Consider the following 21,441-nt stretch of genomic DNA (forward strand, 5'->3'; position numbering starts at 1 on the left):
CCAAATGCTAAACTATGCACCCAATCGACTTTTGACATCACCAATACAGCCTCACGAGACATCCTCCGGGTTGACCAGGAACTCCTCTCCCTTCTCGCGAACATGCTGTAGATCCTTGTCTCGACTGCACGGTTTGCGCATGTCGAAGGCGTCTTCACCTGTCTCTGATAGCCCGGAGGGGTCATCGCTGTAGTAATTGACCACGCGGCGGAAGACGGAGTACCTGGAGAACGGCAGTTAGCAAAACAGTCCTCAGCCCAAAGGACGACGAAGCATACCCCATTCCCTTATACATCCCCACGGCTATTTTATTGCTCGCCCGCACATAGAGGTCCACAAACCAGGCGTCGTTGATGTCAGACCCCCGCTCGAGACGCTCGGTAAGACGACGCGCATGTCCGAGCCGACGCCATGCCGGCGCCACGGTTAGAACGGTGATGTGACCGTGCCAGGGGGTGTAATGTTCGGAGTGGCGCATCGAGGCAGGCTGTTCTTCAAGCTTGCCCATGACTGTTGTTGCGAGAGGACTGAGTCAGTGGCGTGAAATGGTCGCGTTGGACATGAGAGAAGGATATGTCATGTATTATTTCGACGAGATTACATACTGTAGCCGACAATGCCTTCCCGGCGGTCTTGCACGCTGCTGAAGAGGGAGGGCCAGCGCATGAGGTAGTTCAGGTAGAAGCCGATGTCATAGTTTTCGGTGAGGGGATCGAGGTTGGTGAGGTTGAGGGAGAAAAGGTCCGTAGGGGACATGCGACGGATGGAGGTCATGACGACGGAGGGGGAATTGAGCTGGTCGAGAGGGAATGCAGTGGCGGAGGAGCAGAGATGTTGTAGATGGAGGGGAAGTTTTGCAGAAGAAACCCAAGTTGGGGCTTCGGCGGTCACGGGGAAAATAGCGGATCATCATCGTCAACGCCAGCTTTCTTTCCTCCTCGTCTCGTCACATCCCTCGCTGCCGCTCTTTATTGCCTTCGCATCCGTCGGTCTCATTGTTTTCGTGGGTCGACTTCTTCGTTTCGGTCATTTCCCTGTCCTCTACGGTCTTTCCACGCATCCTGGCGATGCGCTCCCCTATCCAGCGTTGATTTCCTTCCCCTCCGCGTTGAAAACCTCCGATTTCCGAAACAACCGTCGCTCGACGATAGACACCTACAATCTCCCTCGATCTGCTTCCCGACTCTGTTATTGTCTTCCATTTATTTTGGAAGGATTGTCTCCCGCATCCACGTGCTACTGTCCCTCTCCTGGAGCTCCATCCGACCCGACTCGATACCGTCTTTCCCACCCTCTCCCCTGAGGATGATGTCTCACCGCCATAGTCAAAGCCAGTCCAGCTACGACGCCGATCCCATCTCCCCTGGGACGTACGCTCCAAATGGCTTCGTTCATAGTCCTCCTCAATCGCCTCGCTTGTCCGCCCCGCCGTCCCCTGGGACTCCCCGCCGACACCATGCGCAGAGTCTAAACGGGTCCAACAGGATGTCGGCGGACTACAGCGCCGCGACAGGCATGGGTGGTGGCCTGGGAAACCTCGCCGACGAGCTCGCCGATGCTTGGGAGGAGGAAGAAGGTGGCTACGGCTATGCGTCGGGTCAGGAGATTGACCAGATCCCCGCGGATACGCAACCACTGGAGCACAGCGACGCAGACGATGACCATCACCACCACATGCGAACCCGCCGGCCGTCCTCGGGCTACTCCCCGGACCGCTCTCTGCAACCGCCGAAGCCGAAGATCCGAAACGGCCACCGGCATCGTCGGCATGAATCCCACTACGATGGGTCCGACTACGGGAATGACTCCGATTTCGAGGAGGCCGCCGATATCTCCCCCGGCTTGGAGAGCCAGATGGCGGAGATTGAGAGTCTCGCTCGGCGGGGGATCGAGAATAACGGAAGCGAGAATGACTTTGTCATTCAGCGCGCGGTGGAGGCTCTTCGAGATCTGGGTGCCCAGAGTGGGATTGAAAACAACGCCATGAGGTATGTCTATACTTGGATGATCCACTCCCTCTATCAGATAGTAAGTCCCCTGACTTGTCGCAGACTCATCACCGCACACTCCTCCATCACGTCACACCTCACCCACCAAACCCGAGCCCTCCAGACACTCACCCACCCGCTTCTTTTCTCTCCGTTCCCGCTCCTCTCCGAAGACGCCATCGACGCCCTCATCCCTCTCATCGACGAAGAACTCCTCCCAAACCTCCCGTACCCCTTCCCCGATCAGGCCCGCCAGTCACCCAATGCAGTGAGCCGCTCGCAGTCGCCCGCCCTCGACCCGCTCGTCTCCCTGCAGACGCTCATTTCGCAGACCTCCGACATCACCCTCTCCCTGCGCGGCCTGAGCGATACGCTCTACGAGTCGCGACAGCTGACCTCGACCGCCTCGCGACGCCTGCGCTCCGCCCGCGAACTCGTCGCCGAACTGCGCCGCGAGGAAGAAGGCCGCGAGGAAGGCACGCGGTGGATCGAAAAGGGCGACTGGGACCGTCGCCTGCAGGACCGCGAAGCCGGTCGCGAGTGCGGCGACGTTGTCAGCGGCTTCGAGGCCGTCTGCGGCGAGTGGAGAGAGAAGCTCTTCGGTGCGGCCGGGGCCGAAGTCGCGGCGGCTTAAACTTATCACGACCTTTATGGATCTTCTGCTTTCCATGCTTTCCTTTCTGAGAGTATATATACCTTAGACCTTGCGTTTGTCTCCAAGACGATTGGTTCCGGTGACGTGACGTCACATACAACCCCGTCTTCATCTACGTGTTGTTCCTTGCTCATACCCGGATATTACCTATGCAAACATACAGCCAGACACTTGCTAGAATTCTTCTTCTCTTTCCTTTTGTGAATCCTTTTCAACTTGCCGCACTTTACGTCGCAGGCCAAGACAGCATTTCTTTTGTACAGTAGGAGCAGCAATCAGATTGAGCGTTACGTACGTATAGTGGCTACAGATATAATTATGGGAAGTCGGTCAAGCCGGTAGATTCAAAACGAAAGATCGTGACTAGACTTAGGTACTACTCTACCAACATCATGAGAAGCATAACCGCAATAACAGCTACCCATGAAAGAATGCACCAGAACAATTCAGATCAACGCATACCCAAGTCCGAGGAGCGGATATCCATACATTCGGCAAACGCCCGTTTGCCAACGACGAACAGAACAACTATACTTAAGTCTGCAGTTCATAACGGAGATGGATAGAAAGAAAGGACGGCAGAATAAACAACACTAGATGAGAAATAACCGTAGTGATGATGATCAAGAGAAACTAGATGCAAACAAGGAGAAAAGGAAAAGGAAGAGAACCGCATACATCGTCATTATTCTTTCCATTCACCCTTCATTCAACCATGCCAAGAAAGAAGAAAAATAGCAAACTTTTGGTTTCGTTTTTCTTCTCGTCTTGTCTTTTCCAGACACACACACAGACTTCATAAGTTCATCCAGGGAATAGAAACAAAAAATCAAAAGATGTATTTACTGGTTCTGCTGCTGCTTCCAGCGAGGCACCCATTTACCGGCGCTACCGCCCTCGGAGGGCTTGTCGGAGCCGGGAGTCTGTGTGCGGGAGGGAGGCTGAGACGAGGAGCTTTCGCGGGCGTGACGGGGGACATAGCGTTCGGGGGCGCCGTTGGAGGGGGGAGCAGCGGGAGCAGCGCTCGAACCAGAACGGAGATGAGGCGGGACGTAGCCACCGGGCCTGCGGGCGGGCTGGGGCGCCTCCTCCTTGGGGGCAGCTTCAGGAGCAGCACCGCCAGCGGCCTCCTTGGCGGCCTGGCGCTCTCTCCAGCTGGGTCCGCCGGTGCGAGGAGCGATGTTGAGTCGAGGCGCAGTGCGTTCGGTGGGTTCAGGACGGGCAGCCGGGGCGGCGGGCTCGAGTCCGGCCTTGCGGGCGGCACGACGAGCTTCGGCTTCTTCTTCACGCTGCTTCTGCTTGGCGGCGATCTCATCGAGTCTCCTGTAGACACGTTAGCAATTCGATCGGAAAGACAAGACGGGGGAATGGGAACGGAAACGTACTTTCTCTCCTCTTCACGCTTGGCCTTCTCCTCGGCCAGAACACGCCGGCGCTCTTCATCGCGAGCTCTCTTCTCCTCCTCCTCACGCTGGGCGCGCTCCTCTTCCTCCTTACGTTGGCGCTCGGCCATCTCACGCTCCATCTTCTCGCGACGGCGGCGCTCCTGCACCTCCTTGACACGCTGCTTCTTCTTGGCCTCGAAGTCGCGCTCAGCGGCCTTGCGGCGCTTCTCGAACTCCTCGTGGCGCTTCTCGGAGACCTCCTTGCGGAAGCTGTTGAAGTGAGGTACCAGACGGCTGAGACGATGCTTGAGGGCCACGGCCTCCTTGTGCTTGAGCTCGGCCTCCTTGAGGGTCTCCGCCTTGGTGGCCTCGTAGATCTCCATATCCCGCTTCTTCTGGGCCTCGTAGTCCTCGGGGATGTGCTTCAGTTCTTCACGGCGGAACGCACGCTCCAGATGGTCGATACGCTTGCCGGTGGTGCGAATGCGGTCGTTCAGCTCGTTCTTCTCCTTCTCGAGCTGGGCGAGCTTCATGGCACGCAGCCGGTTGGCATCCAGATCCTGCAGATCGATCTCGTTGATGTCAATGCCCTTGACGCCGCTCTTGAGCTCCTCCAGCTGCTTCTTGAGCTCCTGCTGGCGGATGCGGTCCTGCTCATCCTTGATGCGCTTCTTCTCACGCTCGCGCTGCTCGTCGAGGAGACGCTGCTTCTCGGCTTCCTGGAGCTGCTGGGTGCGAATGCGCTTGCGAGTCTCCTCCTCTCTCTGCTTGCGCTGGAGGGCATCCGTAGCAGCCTCCTTCTTCTTCTCGATGATGACGCGACGAGCCAGGGTCTCCTCGTGTTCCTTGGCCGCACCGGCCAGGGCGCGAGCCTGAGCGGTCTGCTTGGCCTGGATACGCGACTCGTTGTAGGACGGGTCGACATACATGCAGGAGACGTGCAGGGTCTTGGCGAGGCGGGTGAGCTGCAGACGGGCAATCTCGGCGGGAGTGTTCTGCAGGCGCTGGACGGAGCCAACCTCGCTCTCGGCGGAGCCAGCGGCGCTACCGGGGTGCAAGGCCTTGGCAGACGAGAACACATCGCTGTCGAAGGTGAGGACACCGGAGATGTGGTCCACGCGGATGGCGAGATCTCCCTTCTTGCAACCGTTCATGATGAACTTCTCAATCATGGCGGGGGTGATCTGGAAGGGGTCGGGGAACTGGGCCAACTCGTAGACAAACTTGAGCTCAACCGACTCGTAGACCTGGGACAGCTGCTGGAAGAGGCGGGTGAGGATGACCTGCTGCAGAGGCACCACGTACTTCTCCATCTCGGGATCGGAACCAATCTGCTTGAGGATGGGAGTGATCTTCTTGCAGATGGACAGAGGGTGGAAGTCGACTTCGAGGATGTTGTACAGCTCGCGGATCTCGGGGCGGGCACGCTTGAGAAGGCCCTTGTTCATGGCATCCTTGAACAGGACGGCACGGGTCGGGGGCTGAGCCATGCCCAGGAGGTTGGTGAGGCGAGTGTTCTTGTTCTTGCGAACCTCATCCACATCGACCAGGGCGCCCCGGGAACGAGACGTGCTGATGACGGGGATGGCCAGGGCCGACAGGAGCACAAAGGAAGCGGCCTTGGTCATGTCGGCCTCAGTGACGGAGGGGTTCTCCTTCTTGGTACCCTGGCCAGCAGCCAGAGTGGCGGCGGACTGGCGGAGGAGGTTGTAGTAGCGGCTCCAGGCGGCAGCATGGAAGAGATAGTTCTCGCTGACGAGGAAGATACGGGCCAGCTTCTCGTAGTAGTTGGCCATCATGACGTTCTTGGCGGGACGCTTGCTGAGGCTCAGGAGGGTGTGGATGTCCTCAATGCTGCGGAAGGCTTCCTGCCAGAGTTCGAGCTCGACAGCAACGTTGAGCTGCTGGAAGCGGGTGTCGAGGTGACGCTGAAGGGTGTCGGGGTCGCTCAGGTTGATGGCGTGCATCTGAGCGGAGTACTTGGCGGCGTTCTGGACATGGTTGCGGAGAAGCTCACAGAGACGGCGGAATTCGGTCTTGCGGGTGTACTTGAGGCAGAACTGGAAGGCCTGGAGGGCGGTGGTCTGGTACATGACCTCGAGACGGGCGTTGTTCTTCAGGATTTCCAGGACGGTGCGGTAGGTTTCCCACAGGAACTTGAGCCACGGCGTGACGACGGCACGGTCGGTGCGATCGCGAGACTGTTCGCCGGAGACGGTGGCGAGGAGAATGGTCTCGGGAGTCTCGATAGCTTCGAGATCCTCGACGTTGGCCGAGGGAGCGGCGGATTCCAAGGAGGACTGGATCTCATCGGCCTTGGTCTGGGCCTCGGTGACCTTCTTTTCGGCGAGCTCGATGAACTTCTTGAGAACGACCTATTGATGCGTCAATTTTCCCGGTCCCGTGTGTGTGTGTGTGTGTGTCGATAAGCAAGGTGGTTGACGGGACGTACCTCGATGGTTCCCACGTTGGTGTTCTGGGCGATGTTTTTGTACTGATAGAGTCCATCCTTGGCGGCCTTTCCTTTGCGCATATCGACACAGAGCTCGACAATTTGCAGCATGACGGGTTCGAGGGAGGAGATAGGGCTGCTGCGCGTCCGTTTGGAGGTGACATGCTCGTGGAGGACGTTAAGGGCGGCGGGAGCCTGGCCCACGGCGATGAGTTCCTGAGCCCGCTGCAGACGAGTTGCGTCAGTTGATGTCCTTGGATCTCGCGGAATTCGCGATCCCTCATCTCTATGCATCGCACGAAGCGATCCGCATCCAAGGCACGACTCACCTTCAGGACATTCTCGGGCTTGATATGCGGCGGAGGCGGCATGGTGGGCGATTAAAGGCGATCTCGGTAGGACACGACACGGTAGGTGGGAGTGAGAGAGAATCGCACGACGACGGGCGGGCAGCGAATAAGTCGGAGGCGGGAAAAGTCGCAGAAATTGAGAAGCGGCTGCCACGCGACTGTCGGTGAAGAGACCCAGGACGTTCCGTCACGATGGGGTTAAAGGAGGGGGGGGAGGAGAGACGAGAAGTGGAGGAAGTCGTCGTCTTCCAGCGTTGTGGGAGAGAATCTCGAGAAAAAAACGCTGGGGTTTCCCACTTTGGGTTAAGCGATAGGGTCACGTGAGGCCATCACCAATAACGCAATAACTATACGGAGTACAAAGGTACATGCCTAGATAGTGTTATGCAGTCTATTAATTGGATTATCTTATTATTGAATAAGATCCATGCCATCACGAAACATGCCACCGCCAGCTGCATCTGGACGAAACATGGCGGAATGATGGATCAGTCGGCGAGGACGCTGGAGGGTAACAGACCGGTCACCGCGTGCTCCGAGACAACGAATTGGGTGTGTTGCGAGTGTTCGGACGGGTAAAATTACGCCGAGGTATTGTACCCTGTATACTCCTGATCGACTGATCGCATCAGAATGTATCAGGGTGGAATGGGACTGGGACAGAAGAAGAAACATCAGATGGAATTGATAGATCATTCTGCTATTGGTATATTATAAGTTATAATATAGGATCCATGCCCAGCAGAAGGTGGACCGGGAGAACTCTTCTACAGCACACAGACCACCCACTCTACTAACTCTGTCTAGTACGGAGCGCCCTCTCACTCAAACTCCTTCATCGTCTCTCCCTCTCCCTCTCTCTTCTCTCCTCTTAGTCTCTCTTTTCTTTTCTTCTTCTCCCTCTTCTCCCTCTCTCTCTCCCACCTCGTCATCCCCCCCATCCGTTCGCTTCATTCCTCTCCTCTGGGGTCGTTCCTTACCGTCCCATCCCCATCCCTTCTCCGGAACCGAATCCCCTCCTTTTCCAGGAGCTCCGATCGTCTGTTCCCCTTACTCGCTCCCCCTCTTCCTGTCGTCTCCGTCCGTCCGTCCCGGCTCGACGCGCAAACGAACCTTAGTCTGAGCTTCAGAATCTCCTCTTCTACCGCTCACCTCGCATCAGCCCTTTTCCCTCCGACCTTCCTCGAATTAATTCGTCGCACATTCGCACCTCCCCCCCCAGCAAAATGCCTCCTTACGAGCTCCGATCGGGCGGTGACGTGAAGAACAAGAAGCAGAGCGTCGCCGATCTCAAATTCCGTCGTCTCACAGAGCTCAATGCCCGTCTGAAGGAGGACCTGGACCGGCCCCGAGTGAAGGTCTCCGAGGCCGCCATGTCGTGAGTTGCGCCCCCCGTCCATGCGGCCGCTTAGTCCCCGGGTTCGTCACTAACCCGCCCCCGTCCGCTAGTCTCATCAATTACTGCAACAACACCCGCGACTACATGGTACCATCCGTATGGGGTCAGGTATGCGACACATCTGCCGTCTGTTCATGTCGCGACGAATGTCTCTAATCGGGTTCTTTCGCAGGTCGACAAGCGGGAAGACCCCTATGCGCCGCAGCAGCAGGGCGGCTGCTGCACGGTCATGTAAAAACCCTCACGATCCCGATTCTCTTCGCGATGACCCCGACTCGGTTTCTTTTCTTCTTCACTTGACTTCTCGCTTGTCGTTATCCCGGGTGCCGGTAGGAAAGATCAGATGGCTTTCCTCGCAACGACCGGGACCGCCCGAAGGTGCGCGCGCTGGACCTGCAGTACTTCGGACATGGAGCGACCAGCGGGAAGCTTCTTTTTTACTTCTTTGGGCGTCGCATGCAGCCTATGTATGGATGAAGGGCGACCGCTTTTTTATTTTACCTTACTACTATTATCTTTTTTTCTTTGTGGAAAATTTCCTCTGCCCCATTTTCACCCCCCACTGTCAAGTCTATTTATTATAGTGACCTCGATATCAGAATATTTCCTTTGTTCGTGCACGCTGTGGATTTCCTTCTATTTCCTTTCCTTTTCTTTTTTTTTTTTTTTTTTTTTTTTCGCTGATGGACACGGGGCGCGTATGGACCAAAAAGGCGGTTACTTCCATCCTGCTTGTAATATAGAATTGTCGATCGAGGATGGTTGTGGACGACGTGTATGTGTTAGTTGCATGAGTGGACCGTCAATTGAGTTTGTATCCCGTTTGCACTACGACATCGCACATGCTGATCTAGTCGGTTGGATTCTTGAGCTTTGCATCGGATAGGTACATTATCGGACTGCACGCAGGTGCCTCGTGCTCAGAGTGTACTGTATGATATAAAAGCCATCCATGTGCTAAGGAGCGACTGAAACTAACCACAGAAAACGACCGCATAAGCATACCCAACGCATATTGACTACCTAAGTACCTGCAACTCATGACTCGAAACTCATCCCAACTCGAACTCATCGACTACCCTCTGTACCACACAGTATGGGTCACCCTAGCGTTGCACAGACTGCAACCCTCGGCAACTCCCCACGCACTACCTAAAGCTCACGCATGACGGCCGATGCACGCACCGTGCCCCCAACACCGCCGCCTAGGCATTGCAGGTCACCTTCGCAGGACAGTGCTGCTCGCGGCCGCGCCCCCAGACGCAGCTGTTGCTCGCGGCCTTCACATCGCACGGCACCTCGGTCAGCTCGTACGGCACGCACATCTGCGGGTCCTGCGAGAAGAACGTCAGCGCGGGCGTCGTGGCCGGACAGGCCGGGCCGATGCCCTGCTCGACGCCGCCGAGACAGTACTTCCCGCACGGCCAAGCGGTGAGCGCGAAGCGGCCGGCGCGCGCAAACGTCTTGGTCTTGCCGATGTGCGCACCGTCGCGGGCGTCGTTGAGCCACTGGCCGGCGTTGGCGCCCGTCTTGGGGTCGCCGGTCAGATCGCGGATGTACACCAGCGAGCCGGGGTTCACGGGCGCGTTGGCCGTGCAGTTCTCGTCGGCGCACAGCTGGAACTTGCCGTAGTGGAAGTTCATGTCGTCGTCGTGCGCGTAGTAGATCCCGTCGGCGCCGGAGCCGAGGGTCTTGCCGTTGGAGCCGGTGAAGAGGTAGCATTTGCCTAGCGGAGTTAGGGTGTGAATACTGTGCAGATAGGGACAAGAGGAGGGGCGTACCAGTTGTCAGGCCAGAGTCACAGAGCGCATCAGTCGCCGCCACGGCGGGGGCCTGCGCCTGCGCCTTGCAGGAGCCGTCGGCCTGCTCGGTCTGGCCCGCCGAACAGACGCATTTGCCATCGACCAGCACCTGGCCGTTTTTGCAGACTGGCGGGGCGGTGCTCATCTGGCACAGCCGGCCGTCCCAGGTCCAGCCGGTGGGACAGCAGTAGTAGCCGGCGGCCGGGGAGCCCACGAGGTCGTGGCCGATGGCGCAGCAGTCAAAGGCCGTGTCCGGAGAGCCCAGAAGGGACTGGGTGGGCATGCAGCACGCAAAGTGCTTCTTGTCCGCGCTGAGGGTGGGCACGGTGCCCATCGCGGCGCAGGACCGCGTGGTCTTGCACTGCAGACTGGGGCCACAATCCGGATCGGAGTACGAGATAGTACCTCCGACGATGGTTGCGTCGCTGCCGACCTCGAACGTGGGCACGTTCTTGAGGTACTCCTTGGCATGGATGGAGGCTGCCTGCAGGGCGACGGTGAGAAGGGTGAACTGGGCTGGGTTCTTCATTGTGGATTGATTTGCTGTGTTGGTTTTGCTGTTGTGTTGCTGTGTTGTTGATGCTGATGGTGAGTTGGCGAGTAGTTCTTGGGCTTTATATATCCTATCCTGGCACGATCCGGCTCATGCTGACGACCATCGCCGTGCGAGACAAAAGGGCCAGGACACCTCAATGCAACCATCCTTCTGCGATGATCAACTGACATCGGGGACCACTCTGGTGGCCGTCTTGCGTCCGGAGAGAAGTCGGCGAAGACCGACGCGACTCCCAATTCACGAGAAGTCTGTGGCCACTATCACCGCCCAGCTCGAAAGAGGGGTGCCTGCTCATGGAGTGAAGCTGTGGTCGATCGTCGGCTGGCTGAAGAATTGAGACAATGTACAGGGGATTGAACCTCTGGTGACCTGACGATCGCCGTGCGTATTGGTTCAAGACCTAGCGCCTGTGAAGAGAGCAGTCAGCAAGAAATCCATCCACGGACGAATGGTAGACCAACCTGGTCGGCGCTCGGTAGCACACACATAGTATAGGGAGGGAGTGGTGGTAGCTGTAAGTAAGGTTAAGTCTGGATCGTCGTCACACATGATCACGCGGACCGTTCGGGTAAGCATGCAGGGTCGGTCCCCTGCGTCCATCATGCGAACTGGAGATGGCTCCGACCACCGACCAGACCGTGGGTTTGCTTCTTCGGCAGAAACGGGGATGGTCACCTGGTGCCACTCTGGTCGAGATCAGAATGCAGGTCTCTGCATAAGACATCAGCGGCACGAACATGATTCTTTGTCTAGAGAGGTCGATCAGCCAGCCACACGGTATCCGATACAACCTCAGCAGGTAACTAGGTAGGTAGGTAGGTATACAATCGGCCGAACTACGGTAATGCAGATGGTACATGCAAATGGTAGTCGTCAATTAATCACTAATGTACTCAACATGAACATCTTGTGCTTCAAGCCAATCAGTCAAGCCTCGTCTTTGTCGTAACCCATTTTCCTGGCATCACGGCATTTGAGACACAGCCTGGTCCCCCAAATGCGTGTCCAAGGCAGTGTGCTGCCGCTGGATGGGCAGCCCCAGTTCACATATCAAACACAAACATGGAAAATACACACACACACATAGCTAACCAAACAAGTACGTTCCCAACCGATGACTAGATGACCCTGCGCCCAATGGTCATCCCAGTACATCGCTCGTAGAGGAATGGTCGGATCCTGCCCCTGATGTCCAATTCACAATCTAGCGGATTAATGCAATAGAGAGAATGGTAAGAAAGAGAACGGAAGGATGTTGGGCACACGCATCACAGAATGTTATCGAGCTTGCCCTCGGCCTTGGCTTCCCTCACTTGTTCAAAGACCTATCCGTCGTTAGCTCCATGTCCGGCTGAAACAACGGCGCAACCAGCACCACTCACCTTGAGCATCTTGTTTCTCGCCCCGAGAGCATTCACACCCCGCTCTTCCAACGCCTTGTCGTTGAGTTCCACCAATTCCGTCCACTTCAGATCCTTCAGGTTCTCCGTATACTTGTGCAACCGCAAAGATCTCAGCCAGCTGGGAATGTCTTTCAGCAGGTTCGGGTCCGTGGGATCCTCTGGTGGCTTCGAGCTACCACGGCGACCGCGCGGGGAGCGTCCCCGGGCGACTTCCGAGTGATCGGACAGGTAGCCCTCGTGACCTCCAAGACCAAACTGTCCTAATCCCAGGGCTCCCAGGCCATTGCCCATCAGCGGGTTGTTCGGGTCATAGGCCGCCAAGAAGCCGTTGTTCTGGGGTGATGTGAATCCCATCGCTCCGAGAGCACCACCCTGCATGGCGATGCCAGGAGAGGTCGGGCGCGAACGGCGGCCAGCCATCGAGGCTTGCTGCTGCGCCTGCAAGGCGGCGAGCTGCTGAGCATTCAGAAGCTGACCAGCAACCAGCTGATTCGGGCCCGGAAGACCAGGGCTCGCCAGGCCTCCCTGAGACATGGGCTGGCTGACATTGACATTGGAGTTCTTTCCTTGCCCGTCGTTGGAGCGAGCCCGCCGGTACTTGCGAGCATCGTCCAGAGCAATCCGATTGTTCACAGTGGACAAAGCTGCCAATTTCATGGCCGTCGCATTAGCCACCATATCGGCATGCGAGTTCTGCTGCGGTTGCTGCTGCTGTTGGCCGAACGTCGCCGTCATAGGGGTGTTGGTCATGGAGGCCCAGCTGGCATTTCCAACATTGTAGGGCGACAGCAACGGCGCTTCGATGTCGGGAGCGGGAATCGTGGCAGTCTGCGTGGGCAGAGGAGAACGCAAGCCAGACTGGCTGAACTGGCCCATAGGCTGATGACCCGACGACGACTTGGGCCGAGCAATGGGAGGCTGGGGTTCAGAGCCTCGCTGGGTCCAAGGGGATACCGGGGGTTGTCCCAGGCTGTCCGCACTATTGTCCGGAGCAGAAATGGTCGGCGCAACGAAAGAAGTCCGATCACCAAAAACGGCACTGTTCCGGTTCGAGGGGGGTGCGTTGCCCGTCTGCTGAGTGAATTCGGCCTTCTTCTTGGCGATCGCGGCTGCGGCATCGGGGAACATAGCGTTGATGGTCGAGGAATCGAGACCAGAATTCCGCTTAGCGCCAGGAGAAGGGGGAGGGCGTCCCAGGGAGTTCCGGGAAGTATCCACGTTCAGCTTTGACATGGCATCGTTCAGGCGGTTGGACATGGCATCTGCGCAACGGATAACGGTGTTAGTCGCCATTCGATTGTTTCACCCGATCATACCGGGAAGAGATGCATACCTTTTTCACCAAAGTTGGCCGGAGACAACAATCCCGACATGGGATGGCTCTTGGCCATCTGCTGCAAGACCTGGATGAAGAAACGAATCTGCACCTGAGTGGTCTGCTGCAACAAAGCATACAACGCAGCGGTTCTCTCTGCCTCGCTGAGGACACGGAACCACTGTTCGATGGCGCTCAGTTCATCCTTGAAATCCTGGTCCAGCGTAGCGGCCGCCATCTCTTCCAGTGTGGTTTCATACTGATCGATATCAGCCAGCCACTGCTGCGCCGCCCGATCCAGAGGGTCCTCTGTGTTGTTCGGCGTCTGAGACTGCTGGTTAAAGAACACTTCAGACGAGGGACGGATGCTGCGCGAGGACAGCGGAGAGGGAAAACCCGACATATCGGCGGAGGCTCGAAGCTGATGTGTACCGAGGTTGCGAGACGAGGATGGAGGTCGAAGGGTGGTGGATTTGGTAGCGTCCGGAGTGCTGTTGCGGTTTCCGATGATGTGGCTAGCCATGAAGCGCGGAACGAGGACGTCGTCTGACAGAGAATGTCGAGGTAGGATGTTGCGGTTTCACAAGACTCGGAGGTATGTATAATAGATACAGAAAAGAAATATTACTGCAAAGCACCGGCAGCACCTGCTGAGTTTGCGTGGAGAATTCGGTAAAGGACCTTTGTCGAAAGAGGACCTCTTGCACGATGATAACCAAAGAGCCGATTTATAGAACGAAACACAAGAGTCGAATCGGGAGCAGACAAGAGTGAACAAAAATCCCTCTCTAAAGATGGAGACACTTTTTTGTTTAATGATCTTCCTTTCGATCGGATGAGGAATCCAAGCGCAACGGCTCTAGGCGATGGCGATTGGGGGAGCACAGACCAGGCCAGTGGCTGCACTATCTGACTCGAATTCTGAGGCCGGAATCGAATCGAAGGAGCATCCAAGAGTAACGAATCTCGACGACCGAGGGAAGAGAGAACGCGGTGGATTCGGGATGAGTACAGTATATTCAAAGTGGACAAAGCGGAGCGAACAACGGAATATAAATTAGGAAATGTGGGTTCCTTTTTTTCCCTTTTTTTTTTAACGAAAGGATGTCGGAATCAACTGCAGTAGTGTGTCAAACACAGCAAGCAGAGAATCCGAAGCATCAAGAAGAAGAAAAGGAAAGTAAGAAGAAACAGGGAGGGAGATGGGGGGGAGCAGGGAGGGAAGAGAGAAGAAGATGAAGTGGAGAGAAGAGAGAGTGAGAGAGAAGAAGAGGAGAAAAAAAGCAGAGGACGAGAGGAGGAAGCGAAGAGACGGCGCTTTTCCGTTTGGGGAATCACTGGACTTTTCCTCCGACCATCAATTCAACAACACCTTCTTCTCCCCATGACTCCTACTACTGTGTGCTGAGGGTCTTTGACGACTTCCACTTCAATCATATTGGATTCGATACTTTCTTCTGGATATTCCTACTCGGTTATTCGGATTCCTTTGGGTCACCCTGTTCAGTGTCCCGTTCTGCACCCTCTGCACGGACAGCTCGAGCCTCGAGGCCTCGGCTCCCAGTGGTCTGAGCTTGGCCCTTATTAGACGATAATATATGCGCACGATCTTCAGCAGACCGATCGCCTTCTTGAAATAATTTCCATGCCATCTAGCAACACCTTGTGGCTGAACCCCAGTTAACGCCATCGCGGCACTCGGGCTAACTAGGTGGACACCGGCGACAAGATTGCCTGGACCTGGTTCGCTGAACCCTTAATTCCGAGACGCTACTAAAAGCACCTGTGATCGGCTTCCACGAACATCCGCATTGTATATGCATGCTAGGATTTCCTACCAGCACCAGTCTCCTTGAACCGACTCTCGATCACATATCTCGAATCTGAGACATTTGATGCAGGATCAGCTGACGTCACCGCATCATGGATTATCCAAACGACGGCCCGCCGGACCACAACGCTCCTGGAGACCATTCTATGTATCCTGATATCGATGAGTCTATGCAATATCCCTGGCAAGGGACCCAGACAACGACGCAGGGGGACTCGTCAATTCATTCGGTCATCGACCCCCGGTTGTACAAGGACTTGTTCCCAACCAACGCAACCCAGTCACCCGATCAATCAGAGGCGGAGGAAGAGGTCGATGACATCTATTACGGAGCCCAGTTCTCTGACGAAGGCTCGGAATACCAGTACTCCGCAGAGGAAAGCCAAAGGTGAGTATATCGGCACTTCATGTTGATCTTCTTGCTCCTAGCTAACGAACCACGACAGTGACGAGGACCTCTCAGATGTCCCAGAAGCAGATGACGATGAGGTCTACGGGGGCCGGCGAAGACGCCGTCGAGGCACGGGCCCCTTTTCTGGTCGCTATGGTGCTCGGGGCGGAAAAGGAATCAAGAGAGGGCCCCGGAAGCCTGTAGAGCCTAGCCCGGAGTTCAAACTGTTGCATTCAGAAGCTACGTCTGCCTTTATCGATGGTGACTATGACCGTGCCATTGACTTGGTGAAACGTGCCATTCAAATCAATCCCGAGATGTTCGCCGCCCACTCGCTGCTGTCTGAGATCTTCTTGGCTCAGGGTGAGAAAGGCAAGGCTTTGACTGCACTCTTCAGTGGAGCTCATACCCGTCCGAGGGACCCCACCGTATGGGCCAAGGTGGCGCGGATGATACTCGCAAGAGCGGGTGATGACCGTATAGACGCGTTGCAAGACGTTATCTATTGTTATAGCCGAGTGCTTGAGATCGACCCTCGAAACTACAATGTCCGGTTCCAGAGAGCAGCTCTCTATCGGGAGTTGCGGTATAATGGCCGAGCCGCAGCGGAATACGAAAGAATCCTCAACGATGTACCGCACAGCACGAGGGCTCTTCGGCACCTTGCAGAGGCTTACATCGATCTGGAGAAGGTGGATAAAGCTGTCACTCGCTGGGCTGAGAGTGTCGAATACTACATCTCTCTTGACCCGGAAGAAGCGCCCGACTTCTCTTGGTCTGACGTCAATATCTATGCCGAGCTCTATGCCTTACTGGGCCAACATGAAAAAGGGTTGAAGGCTTTGAAACAACTGGCACGATGGCTTTTGGGTCGCAGGGATGACACGATGTGGGAAACCTTTGACGAAGATGACCGCGAATGGGATGCCGACGACTCGCCGCGTCGAATCAAAGTCGATGGCTACATTCCCGGACAGTGGCCTCGGGACTCCTACGGGCTCGGACTTCCGCTGGAACTTCGCATCAAACTCGGTCTCTTTCGCCTGAGAATGGGCCCCGAACACAAGGACGAAGCTCTGGTAAGCGGTGAGCAGAGAATTTCGATCATGCAAATCGCTAACACAATCCCAGTTCCATTTTGAATGGCTGAATCCCGAAGATACTGCAGAGGGAGCCCGGCTATATGATTACGGGGACCTTTTCCGGGAGGTTGCCGATGCGCTCAAAGACATGGGTCTGGCCGAGGAAGCGCTGCGGTTCTATATGCCCCTCCAACAGACCAACGAATATGCAGATGTCAGCTTCTTTATGGCTATGGGTGACTGTCTTCGACAGCTCGACAAATTGGAGGATGCAGAAAACTGCTATCTTACTGTTGCAGAACATGACTCGAGACACATCCAGTCCCGTGTCCAGCTTGCACGGTTGTATGACAGCCTTGGCATGGCTGAAGAGGCACTCAAGTACGTTAACGAGGCCGTCCTGCTCGAGAGACAAGAAATCAGAGGTGATCGTCGACGAAAGGACACAAGGCTGGAACAGCTGGTGTTGGAATTCAAAACTGCCGATATGGGAGTAGATGTGGGTGCAGCGCCGTTGAGGCCGCTTGCCCCGAAGCCTGCAGGGGATGAGGGGTCAACAGTCACACTTACCACCGTCGCAGGTCGGAAGCGCTCGGTGGAAATTGGAGCTGACCGGACAGAGAACGTGCTGTACCTCTATAGAAAGCTATCGCAGTTACAACCAAAGGTTGAAGAAGGGAACGCGGAAGCCACGGAGGATTGGTTGGACATTGCTGATGCTCTTCTGCGAGAGTTTCGGTCGAACCGGGCCTTCTACCCTGCTCAACGGAGCCTCACTTTTCTGGGTTATTCGCGCGATGCATACAAAAAGGGCGCGAAGACGAAAAGCGATACCATTATGGATGAGATGCAAGAAATGGCCAGCCGCCTCCAAGAATCCCTAGGTAAGATCAGCTCTACACCGTACGTTCTGATGGCCTCTGACTTTGTTAGGCAATGTCCCGGAAGAGCCTCTCGAGAAATGCCGTACCGACCGATTACCATGGGATATCGTTCGATGAATGGCTTGATCTGTTCCTGCAGTATGCTCTTATTGTGGCGGGACAAGGCGAGCCAAGTGAAGCATATGATGCTCTTGGTGCTGCCGCTGATGCGAGCCTGTGGTATCATTCAAAGTCCAGCCTGCGTCTGATTCATGTATGCTGGTTCTGTAAGTTCTTGACACCCCCATACGGAAGCGCAAACTGACATTGTATAGCATGTGCACTGCGGGCAGGCGATGGGAAGACACTTGTGAACGAAGCTCGCTGGTTTATCAAGAAATATCAGTTTGTGACAGATACATACCGTCTACAGGCCATTTTGAGCCGCGTGTCAGGCGACCCGGTGTTCTATTCGCCGCCAGAAAAGAAGTTTATGCTCCGACAGATCCGGGCCGTGGACTACAATCTTCCTAAAGAAAGTGCACGGACCCGGCCCAGCAGTGAGCCGGTACGACCGTCAGTGTACAAGGAGCGCGCATCTCTCACAACCCGTGACGAATCTGGAGAGCTGATCATGGCCGAGGAGATGGATATCACCCTGCTTTACTTGTACGGCCACATGCTCTTCTCTACCGACAGTTTCACGGAGGCGCTGAATTATTTCTTCCGTGCGTATGCGCTAGACGACCAGAATCCAGCGGTTCTACTCTCGATTGCGCTCTCCTACATCCATCAGTCTTTGAAACGCCAGTCGGAAAACCGTCATTACCAGATTATGCAGGGTCTCTCCTTCATGCAGGAGTACCGACGTGTTCGGGAACGAAAGGGTTGTTCTCTCCAGGAGCGACAAGAAATGGAATTCAACTTTGCACGCGTGTATCATACCTTGAGTCTGGCGCATCTTGCCGTGGAGGGTTACCAGCGTGTCTTGGCCTTGGGGGAGCAGATCCGCGCCGAGCGTCAACGAAAAATACCCATCTCCCGGGTCACCCAACCGGCTGGTGGTGAGGACGAGCCTATGATGGCTACAGAGTCTGAGAGTCAGGACATCTCTGTGGAGGACTTCTCCGTGGAAGCAGCAATGGCTTTGCAGGGTATACATGCGCTGAATGGGGATTTCAAATCTGCCCAGGATGTCACTATGAAGTGGCTTGTTATTTGAGGATGGATGATTGTGATAGGAGTTATGGCTGGGGAACGTTGAGATACCCTTTTGGATTAAAAATAGTATGGGCATTGATTGCTATTGAGGTGTTACGCATTGTTCGTTGCCACTTCTGGGATTAATGTTGTACATGGAATATGCAGAATGACGTGCGAGGCTGTTCTGCCACAGACCTTAGGGCGCCACCATTTAGCCTTGGTGGACGAAGGCTATACATCTTTGAGCTTGCTTTGCTTGCAACTTGTTGCTAAGCTAATGATCCATTATGGTGGATGTCTTCCACTTACGCAGGGAGTATGTTCTCTGGATTGAACAAAGAGCACATTAGATCTTCTCATTATAGAAACATACTCACGTGTTATGCCGGCAATGGAATGAAACATGCAGCATATGCACGTCTACGATCCAGCACGCGATACTACTTATACTCAATGTATATATAGTACCATCACGCTGATACTGTCCTTCATGGTTAGCACACATGTGAGTCCTCTGAATGACTCAAGTATGGAATGTCAGACGGGTCATACTACATGCCTTCGTATACATTCTTGATTCCAGACTCGCAGGGGATGACTTTAAAGAACCCCCTTGCTCCTTCCCCAGTATTCTTCTCTAAAAGCTAAATCCAAAGCATTACAATCATCGTATTGTATGCTTTCAGCTTATTGCTGGGGCCGATCTAGATCCTGAGCGGCTATCACCACAAAAAACCACAGACCATGCCAGTGGCAGCAGTCCTGCCCCGGCTGATGCGCGCTCTGGTTGCCCTCAATCTCTGCTTTGTATTTGGCACAGCTTCCCTGCAGAATGACGAGGCCCTCCCCGACTCGCTTCAATCATGCCTGAATGCAACAGGATCATCGGTCTCGTACCCCGGCAGCGCAGCATACGATGCGCTGAACAAACCGCAAAACGCCAACTACAGCCCACAGCCCGGCGCTATCACGACGCCGGCCTCCTCGGAAGAGGTGTCGGCGATTGTAAAATGCGTAGCCGCCGAGGAAGGGCGCATCAAGCTCAGTCCCCGAGGCGGCGGACACAGCTACGCGGCGTACAGTTTCTCGGGGCACGTCGTGATCGACTCCAGCAACATGCGCGATGTCACTTTCGATGACGAGACACGACAAGTGACGGTGCAGTTTGGCCAGACGCTCGGCCCGTTTGCCGAGGCAATGGGCCGCAAGGGGTATGCGTTGCCCCATGGGACGTGTCCTGGGGTGGGCGTGGCCGGACACTCGCTCGGCGGCGGGTATGGGTATACCTCGCGCAAGTGGGGGTGGCTTGTGGACCATAGTGAGTTGTGTTGTGTAGGGACTGGTGCGTACGCGAGAAACCTAACCTGCGCCTGCAGTTGTTGCTATGGAGCTTGTCGATGCTCACGGGAATATCAAGAAGCTCAATATCGGATCCACGGGGACTGAAACCGAGCTCTGGTGGGCGTTACGCGGAGCAGGGGCGAACAGCTTCGGCATCGTGACTGCTTTCACATATGCGATGGAGATGGCCCCGGCGGCTACTGTGAATTTCAATCTAACGTTTGCCAACCGGCCTGACTGCTCCCAAGTCCTGCTGAGTCTTCAGAGTCTTGAAGGGAATGCGACGAGTGATGAAGGCCTCCCTGTTGAGTGGGGAGCAGATCTTGTCATCACAGGACGCGGACCGGGAGATACAGGCTTCTGCAGCATGGATGGGCAGTTCCTCGGCACCAAGTCGGAGTTCTCCGGTGTCATGGACAGACTGCTGGATGATCTTGAACAGCGCGGAGTGAGACCAGTAGAAGGGGAGGTTGATAGCCGCGAATTCACGGACTGGGTCGAGGCGCTGACAGACCTCATGGGCCCGCTGGACGAGCCAAGTGACCCTCATTCTTACTACGCGAGATCTCTGCTGGATGACGGAGCTCCGGGCTATACAGTGCATGACGCAGAACGTATAATGGACGCCATCCAGGCGGCAAGAGGCGTCAATGGCACTGCTAACCATGTAGCGTTCAACGTGGAGGGACCGAAATCCATGACCAACCAGCCGCCTCCCACCGGCGACATGTCGTTCATCCATCGACAGAGCCTGTTCATCGTCCAGATATACTCTGATCAATTTCCTGGGTCTGAGCGTGAGGCTGCTCGCTCGGACGTTCTCACCAAGCTTGACCAGGTCACAGACGCTATCAAGGGGAGCCGGCGCGAAGGCATGTGGCATGCTTATCAGAACTACGTTGATCCTATTTTGAAGGACTTTGGGAGAGCGTATTATGGGTCCAGTCTGGAGAGGTTGCAATCGCTGAAATCATTCGCAGACCCGAATGTGGTATTTGATTTCCCACAGGGCATAAGCCACGCGTGATATAAGCTGCGTGTCGCAATAATAGCATAGATCAAAGGAATATATTCACGATGTTTCTGTGTAAGCGTCAGCTTTATATAACGATCTCTTGGTTATTGCTTCCCCTGACAGACAGTGACTTACATCGATAGTATCATCACCAGCGCTATGAATGGTAACCCGTCGATAGGTAATTTGGTGTTGAACGAAAGTAGGCGAGCCTGATGAATTATATATTCTAGTGCTGCCACTTCGAGTTAGTGATTGATATCTCATGCTTCGACCTCTTCTAGGCTATAATCTCGACCTTGCAGATATCTGTCTAGCATGCATATTAGAGTCCGTCCTATAAACACTCTTTATGTCACAATTTAGGAAACATCTAGTATAACAACACTAAAAATACAACACAGAATGTA

General features: G+C 55.3%; 8 protein-coding genes across 8 annotated transcripts; 4 read left to right on the forward strand and 4 right to left on the reverse strand.

Moving 5' to 3' along the window:
• Positions 1 to 51: 51 nt before the first annotated feature.
• ATEG_02586 (peptide alpha-N-acetyltransferase complex B subunit NAT3) lies at positions 52 to 774 on the reverse strand (the record flags this gene model as incomplete). The annotated part of the gene is made up of 3 exons (XM_001211764.1): positions 52 to 223; positions 279 to 510; positions 606 to 774. 3 exons carry the CDS (start codon positions 772 to 774, stop codon positions 52 to 54), a joined length of 573 nt encoding a protein of 190 aa, XP_001211764.1.
• A 711-nt stretch (positions 775 to 1,485) lies between these two features.
• ATEG_02587 (uncharacterized protein) lies at positions 1,486 to 2,622 on the forward strand (the record flags this gene model as incomplete). The annotated part of the gene is made up of 2 exons (XM_001211765.1): positions 1,486 to 1,988; positions 2,052 to 2,622. The coding sequence occupies 2 exons, from the start codon at positions 1,486 to 1,488 to the stop codon at positions 2,620 to 2,622; spliced, it is 1,074 nt and encodes a 357-aa protein (XP_001211765.1).
• Positions 2,623 to 3,485: 863 nt separating this feature from the next.
• tif32 (putative eukaryotic translation initiation factor 3 subunit EifCa) lies at positions 3,486 to 6,851 on the reverse strand (the record flags this gene model as incomplete). Its single annotated transcript, XM_001211766.1, has 4 exons — positions 3,486 to 3,966; positions 4,029 to 6,403; positions 6,481 to 6,705; positions 6,810 to 6,851. The coding sequence occupies 4 exons, from the start codon at positions 6,849 to 6,851 to the stop codon at positions 3,486 to 3,488; spliced, it is 3,123 nt and encodes a 1,040-aa protein (XP_001211766.1).
• Positions 6,852 to 8,056: 1,205 nt separating this feature from the next.
• Positions 8,057 to 8,464, forward strand: ATEG_02589 (guanine nucleotide-binding protein subunit gamma; the record flags this gene model as incomplete). Its single annotated transcript, XM_001211767.1, has 3 exons — positions 8,057 to 8,208; positions 8,280 to 8,337; positions 8,402 to 8,464. The coding sequence occupies 3 exons, from the start codon at positions 8,057 to 8,059 to the stop codon at positions 8,462 to 8,464; spliced, it is 273 nt and encodes a 90-aa protein (XP_001211767.1).
• Positions 8,465 to 9,434: 970 nt separating this feature from the next.
• Positions 9,435 to 10,560, reverse strand: ATEG_02590 (cysteine-rich secreted protein; the record flags this gene model as incomplete). Its single annotated transcript, XM_001211768.1, has 2 exons — positions 9,435 to 9,955; positions 10,011 to 10,560. 2 exons carry the CDS (start codon positions 10,558 to 10,560, stop codon positions 9,435 to 9,437), a joined length of 1,071 nt encoding a protein of 356 aa, XP_001211768.1.
• Positions 10,561 to 11,855: 1,295 nt separating this feature from the next.
• On the reverse strand, positions 11,856 to 13,828 carry ATEG_02591 (RNA-binding protein VTS1; the record flags this gene model as incomplete). The annotated part of the gene is made up of 3 exons (XM_001211769.1): positions 11,856 to 11,912; positions 11,970 to 13,252; positions 13,324 to 13,828. 3 exons carry the CDS (start codon positions 13,826 to 13,828, stop codon positions 11,856 to 11,858), a joined length of 1,845 nt encoding a protein of 614 aa, XP_001211769.1.
• Positions 13,829 to 15,228: 1,400 nt separating this feature from the next.
• On the forward strand, positions 15,229 to 18,694 carry ATEG_02592 (uncharacterized protein; the record flags this gene model as incomplete). The annotated part of the gene is made up of 6 exons (XM_001211770.1): positions 15,229 to 15,524; positions 15,583 to 16,606; positions 16,659 to 17,394; positions 17,499 to 17,512; positions 17,543 to 17,759; positions 17,808 to 18,694. 6 exons carry the CDS (start codon positions 15,229 to 15,231, stop codon positions 18,692 to 18,694), a joined length of 3,174 nt encoding a protein of 1,057 aa, XP_001211770.1.
• A 725-nt stretch (positions 18,695 to 19,419) lies between these two features.
• ATEG_02593 (FAD-binding oxidoreductase) lies at positions 19,420 to 20,919 on the forward strand (the record flags this gene model as incomplete). Its single annotated transcript, XM_001211771.1, has 3 exons — positions 19,420 to 19,993; positions 20,052 to 20,813; positions 20,855 to 20,919. The coding sequence occupies 3 exons, from the start codon at positions 19,420 to 19,422 to the stop codon at positions 20,917 to 20,919; spliced, it is 1,401 nt and encodes a 466-aa protein (XP_001211771.1).
• Between the last annotated feature and the right edge of the window lie 522 nt (positions 20,920 to 21,441).

This window comes from Aspergillus terreus, genomic scaffold (genome assembly GCF_000149615.1).
Source record: "Aspergillus terreus NIH2624 scaffold_3 genomic scaffold, whole genome shotgun sequence".
Taxonomy (NCBI): domain Eukaryota; kingdom Fungi; phylum Ascomycota; class Eurotiomycetes; order Eurotiales; family Aspergillaceae; genus Aspergillus; species Aspergillus terreus.